Raw genomic sequence first — 6,000 nt, forward strand, 5'->3', positions numbered from 1 at the left:
TGGCTGGTTTACTAATGTCTGGGATGGCAGAGAGCATTAAATTCTGCCACTGCTTGTTGACATTGCTGTACATTTGCTTGTGGCTGGCTTGCTGTATGAATGTACGGAGAGATGCAATGGTAGAAAGATTAGAGGACTCCCCGCTGTAATTCTGTAACATGGCTTCTTAGGAGAATAAAAGAGAATGGCTAAATGTAAGCAGTTAATGACACCAGAACCTAACATGAAACAATAGCTGTAAAGATCATGCTGCAGAAGATCATGCTTTCATGGGTCCGATTAAACAAAGTTGGAGAGACTTACAACTCTTTTCTTATCACGTTTCTGTCCCCAGCATCTGCAGGCTGCTACCACCTTTCTCCTTCTCCCTTACTGTCATCACTCTCTGTCACAGTCCAATCTCCATGCCCTGGAAACACAGAAAGACTTCTGATTCTCCCTGGTAGGGGGACGTGGTGTGGAGAAAGAAGAGACCAGCCAGGCAGTTTTTGAAACCCCATAGCAATGACTGCATCACTACATACACACAGTGCTCCAGTGTGTCCTCACTTGCCTCCAAACAGTGTGTTACCCCAAAATCCTGGTCTTAGACATTGCTTTCTTCCTTCTTCATTCTCCCCAGCATCACCTTACAATTTTTCAGATTAGATTTTGCAAAACAAATTTTCTTAATTTTTTATAGCTTTAGTGTAAAAGGTCAATTACTCTGTAATTCTCCAACTCTAACAGAACGTATGGATTTGTGCCTAGATTAAAAGCTTTAGCAATGCTAAAAAGGAGGAAAGGCAACAAGAAAATGCACTGAAAACATAAAGGCTGTTTATTTCTTAGATACATTTCTTCAGATAGCTCTAATTCCAAAGAACTTTTGGCCATGCCACAATGTCCAAAAGCATATCCGCTTTTACAACTCCAGGAATACAATTTTCAAGTTACACAATAATGAATATACCTGGAGTGTCTGCTTACCAACATCATGGAAGACCATAAGTATAATTTAATTCAAAATTAGATTGCAGGGTATGAATGAGTTTACCTGTCATATGAACTAACCTGTAGTGTGAAAGGCAAAAAACTGAAAGCCACATTCCAGGAATGAAAATGCATCTAAAATAAATACACAGCTCTTTTTGTTCATTAAGTATTGTATTGCATTTAATTTAGAATTCAGAATAAATATATTTGCATTAAGAAAATACACCATATTCATACATGACATTCAGATGTCCAACCTCGGAGACCTGCTGCACTTCATGGACTCCTGCATTGACTGAACTGCTGTTAGGAAGCGGTAATATCAGCCAGTCATTCCTTACATGTTCTGAAGATTCACAGTTTACATCCAAATCCTGAATAATAGCAGTAGTCACTGAACCCCTAGACACCTCTGAAAGCCTTTTTGACACATCTGGCAGCCCACAGTAAAAAGACTTCTTCCTTGTGAGAGGCTCTTACCTGAATATCTACTTTTGATGCTTGAATTGTCAGTGAGCCCTCACTAAGGGGACATATTTGGAAAGGATGTTGCCCAAAATGAGATAAAAATGAATCTGATGTCGAAATGTGGCTTCCAGTTTGGTACTCTTTTTCTTCCATAAGTAATCACATGGATGTCGTAACTACCTCCCGGTAGCTCCAGACTGCAAGTAGGATTAATGGCTCCTTGGTGAAGTGGCTGATCAGAAACATTCATCAGTGTCAAGCAGTAAGAATAAACAGCTGTGGGGATTCAGGCTTCCCAGACATGTTAAGAGTGATTTTTTACACCCATTTTCAAAATGGTGGTATCGTCTGCTTCAAACTTGCAGACTGTCTAACCTGATCAATGTCAGAGATGCTGATAAATCCCCTCATTTTTTTCTTATAGGAAATTTTATTTACTGGACAATAAGGGAAGATTTTTTAGAATTTCCCATTAAGGTGGGCAGAGAGTTAAAGATGACACCTCTCTAATACAGACTCAAGACAGTTTGGTGCTACTTGCATCAGCACAATTCCAATAAACATCAAGCAAGTTTATGTACTACAGTAGCTGTGCTGGGCTGTGCCAGAAGCAAGGATGAAAGGATTATGACCCCTTTCCTCCAAGTCCCATTTACTCCTGCAGTTACACAAGGTGTAGATATATAAGGCACAAAACCTGTAGAGGAGCAGCAACAGACTAACGCCAAGATGGCATTTGGTCCTTCCAAAGGGAGTGATGGTCTGAGTTTGGCTGCCCAAGAGAACTAAGCTGAGATAAGTTCCCCCAGTATTTCTTTGTGCAGTATGACATAGACCAAAGCCACAGTCTGGTCTTCAGTCATGGTAGGAGATTGTTTCCAAGCAGCTTTATACCTCTACTGACACAGAGGTCAAAATTATTTCTCATGAGAAAATTCAGTGTGGGGCAAGAAGATTAATTTTAGTACCACAGGAGCCTGGATACTCTGGGATTTACTTTTTCCTACTGGAATATTTAACTTCAAGGCTGAAATACATGAAGTTCAGCCAGGCCAAACAATGCTAAACTCAGTACCACTTGACAGTGTTTTATATTGCATTCATCACCTACTACCTCACCAACCTCACTTTAGTTCCATGAGCCCATCTATATAAAAAAAAATGTGAAAGTAATAGTGAGAAACTGTACTGATACCTGCATTCATGTGGAGGAACACATAAACAATGGATTTGTTTTGGACTTTTAAAATGACAGATCGTCTTGTGCATTTTCATATAAAATCTGTGTCCAGCAGCACTGTGGTTTCTCTGTCCAACAACAACAGTGTTGTACAGATGATACAAGGTCTCTGCAATAGTCTGCTCACCAGACCATATTTCCAGGCCTGAGACTCCTTCTAGACTGCAGGGCTGGCCAACAAAATGGAAAGTCTGTTTGGAAAAAAAAGCAGCCATGTATCTTGTGTGCCAAAGAGGCATGAATGGCTAATAGAGAACAGAAAAACCTTTTAAGTCCTAAAGAGCAGAGTAAATAAACTCAAGCTCTTTGTTTCTTTAGACTTTCTTCCATCTGCTATCACAGTGGAAAGCATGGCAGGTATCACCCTGCCCCGCCCGGTCCCCAGGAGCCTCTTTGGTTATTAATATGTTACGGCTGTGCATGTGATTTTCAGTAATGCTGCTTACACATTTAAAATCCATGCGTGAACAGTTTTAGTTGGCACTGAATTATGGTCATCTGAGATCCTTGGAATCATGACAGATATCTAGATTAACACATTGTTTTACTCAAGGGCAGCAGCTTTTACTATCCATTATCTGTTTGCGGCTCAGCAAGAGCTTGTCACCTTCACAGCAGCTCTTCTCCCCATGCAAGACCGATCAAAGCCTTGGGGTCTGTGCAGGGGGAAGGGGAAGAGGGGCTGGGAGAGCAACATGGAGGCTGTAAGAACCTGCTCTTGCGACCTTCGCTGAAGACTCTGAGGTTAGTCTTGAATGGATGAACTGCTGTGAAATGCAAGTGCGCTCAACACTTAGGGGCAGAGGTGATGGCCAGAGGTGCACAGTGGCGAGAGCCACTAATGACCACAGTGGCTGTGGGTGGGCAGAACTGCTATACACCCCCAAGATTTCTACATTATCCTCATTGTGTCAGGCCATGGGTTACAGGAGCCACTGCCCCAGAGTGATAGTGGAGAAAGTTTCTGACTTAATCTTTCTGAAGATTTCTTCTTCCAGTCCCTCCCTATAATTTCTAGAGTGACTAAGGTAAAGTAGGTGTTCATACAGAGCCCTGTAACATCAAAAGGCAGTTTTAAAGTGACTAAAATCTTTACAGGGTTTACCTCATGTGTAATATTTCCATATCATGTGCTACAATTGCATTACTTTTATGCAGTAATTCTTTCTCACTAACAAAATTTGGCGATGGTGCAATATGAAACATCCCTGCATGCATTTAACTTTATTTAACTTTAAATCTCAGTATTGGCATAGCAAACTTTGCTCTTAGCCCCAGTAATTAAAGTACTGTTGTAACCATATGCCTTTTCCATGCTTGTTATCTAATTAACTTACACAGCCATTTGTTTTTCCTTTATATGTTAAGAGAAGGTGAATAGGAATACATTTCTCCAGGTGAAAAGAACTCTTATCTACTTTGTCTTGAGCTAAACAATAACAAAAAAGACCTACTATTGGAAACTGGGCATGGATATCTTTTTCAGTTAGTTTTAAAGAGTGAGTCCAGCAAACATTTGTTTACTCAAGAAAGTAGTCATACCAAAGTCAGTGCAACTACTTGCACGAATAAAGTTTTATAGCATCAGTCCTCATAACTTGGCTTGTGTCTTGGATTAAAAATAAAAAGCCAAAACAATTGAAATATCCATTCTTGGCATGTTCTGTAGTCCTGCTGTACTCTCAGTAAGCATCTCAGATTCATAGCAATTCCTTACGAAGCCTTGTCCTTATTTGACATGAAACAAGAAAACTTTCTTGCAGGCAGCTGTCGGTGGTTAGTAGATAACATGTTACTATATACATATTAATAGAGTGATTAGAACTGTGGAGACTTGGGAAATACTAAAGTCATTTAGATTCATCTACATGAATCACAGATACTGTTCTGCACAGAGCCTAGAGAGGGACTTGAGACTACTCCCTGAGCTAAAATGACATACAACATCCACCTCAGCATCAGCATGGAAACTCTGGGACACTCCAGGACACTTCTGTCATCACAGTGCCTCCCTCACCTGTGCCTGCCTTGCTCTGGAGGGGTGGTCATTTACAGCAGATTATTATGGCAAACTCCTCCTATTCTCACATTTTGCTGGCTGGAGTGCCAGCACGCCTGAACGTGCAGCTGGAGAAGGGCTTCGTATTCCCTGGCAGGACCCAGTAGTTTAAGTGATACCCTAGTGCCATATATAATATCACTTAATGTAAATGTTGAATAAAATATTTTATTCCTAGATGATGAGTGTCCAAAGGTTGAAATTCTCTGCTATGCAGAGAACTATGACCAATGCTATTTTTTGTCAGCACAGAACCTGTTCTTAAATTACCAGAACAAAACTGCTGCTTATCTGTACTAATCCTCTCCAACTCTACAAAATTAGCCCTGGCAAGTTCTTGAAGTGTACTTACGCTTTGCCATTCATCGCCAGTTTCACTCAAGGTTAAACTTCTTCAGGGATCACAATTAGCCGTGCCAGGGCAAGGATCCAGCTACAGGATCATTTAATCCCCATCCCTCCTTCCTCTTCCCTCTTCTGCCTCTTCTACTATGTTCCTGTGCAGCAATCTTTTCCACATTTACCTCTAATGGGAACAGCTGACCCATACCCACTCTTTGTAAGGAGCAACAACTGCAGAAACTCTAATTGCTGCCATTGGGTTGGCAGGGAGGGAGCTAAGGCCAAGACATGAGTAGCTGCTTCTGCTCCTGGAGCTGGGAGCAAAGGGGAGGAGAGGGGCAGACTGAACCTGATGGAATTAGACCTGGAGCTTTTTCTTTTTTTTTTTCTTTTCTTTTTTTTTCTAATTTCCTGTAGCAAATTAAAAAATTGCTACAATCGTAGAGGTTTAGATTATGCCTCACCTTAACTATGTGTTTCTTAAACAGGTGCAAGGAGCATTGAAGAGACAATGGACACAGTACAAAACCCAGTGGGGCCAAAGGCGCCGAGAGCACTGTTCCACACGATCTACCTCCTACACTGCAACATCAATCACAGAGGTCCCTGTTTACCTGTTCCATCATGATTCCAACAATGAACAATTAAATGGAAGATATGTAGAGGACTCTGAACTTGTTGCATTAAAACCTGGAGAGACATCTGCCTAGCTCAGCACCAGCCATTGCAAACATATCATTTCACATTCTGCTTGTGAACAAAGTTGGGAGAAGATTGGGAGAAGGGAAATCCAAGCCTCTGTGGGAGAGGGCAAGACCAGGTGAACAGACACATCATATTCAAACCGCATCAGCTTCTGACAGTGGTGGTGTAGAAGGAGTCTGATGCAGACCTGCCCACCAGGCTATGTCATCTC

At 41.4% G+C, this 6,000-nt stretch overlaps 1 protein-coding gene across 1 annotated transcript in view; it reads left to right on the forward strand.

Annotated features, from left to right (window-relative positions):
• The window catches only part of CALCR (calcitonin receptor), a 70,493-nt gene extending 64,699 nt beyond the window's left edge, over positions 1-5,794 (forward strand). Inside the window, exon 12 of the mRNA XM_010167062.1 lies at positions 5,573-5,794. Coding sequence (XP_010165364.1) covers positions 5,573-5,794 — 222 coding nt within the window. The remainder of the gene's footprint in view (positions 1-5,572) is intronic.
• Positions 5,795-6,000: the final 206 nt, after the last annotated feature.

The sequence above is a fragment of the Antrostomus carolinensis genome, unplaced genomic scaffold, assembly GCF_000700745.2.
Source record: "Antrostomus carolinensis isolate BGI_N321 unplaced genomic scaffold, ASM70074v2 scaffold4144, whole genome shotgun sequence".
Taxonomy (NCBI): domain Eukaryota; kingdom Metazoa; phylum Chordata; class Aves; order Caprimulgiformes; family Caprimulgidae; genus Antrostomus; species Antrostomus carolinensis.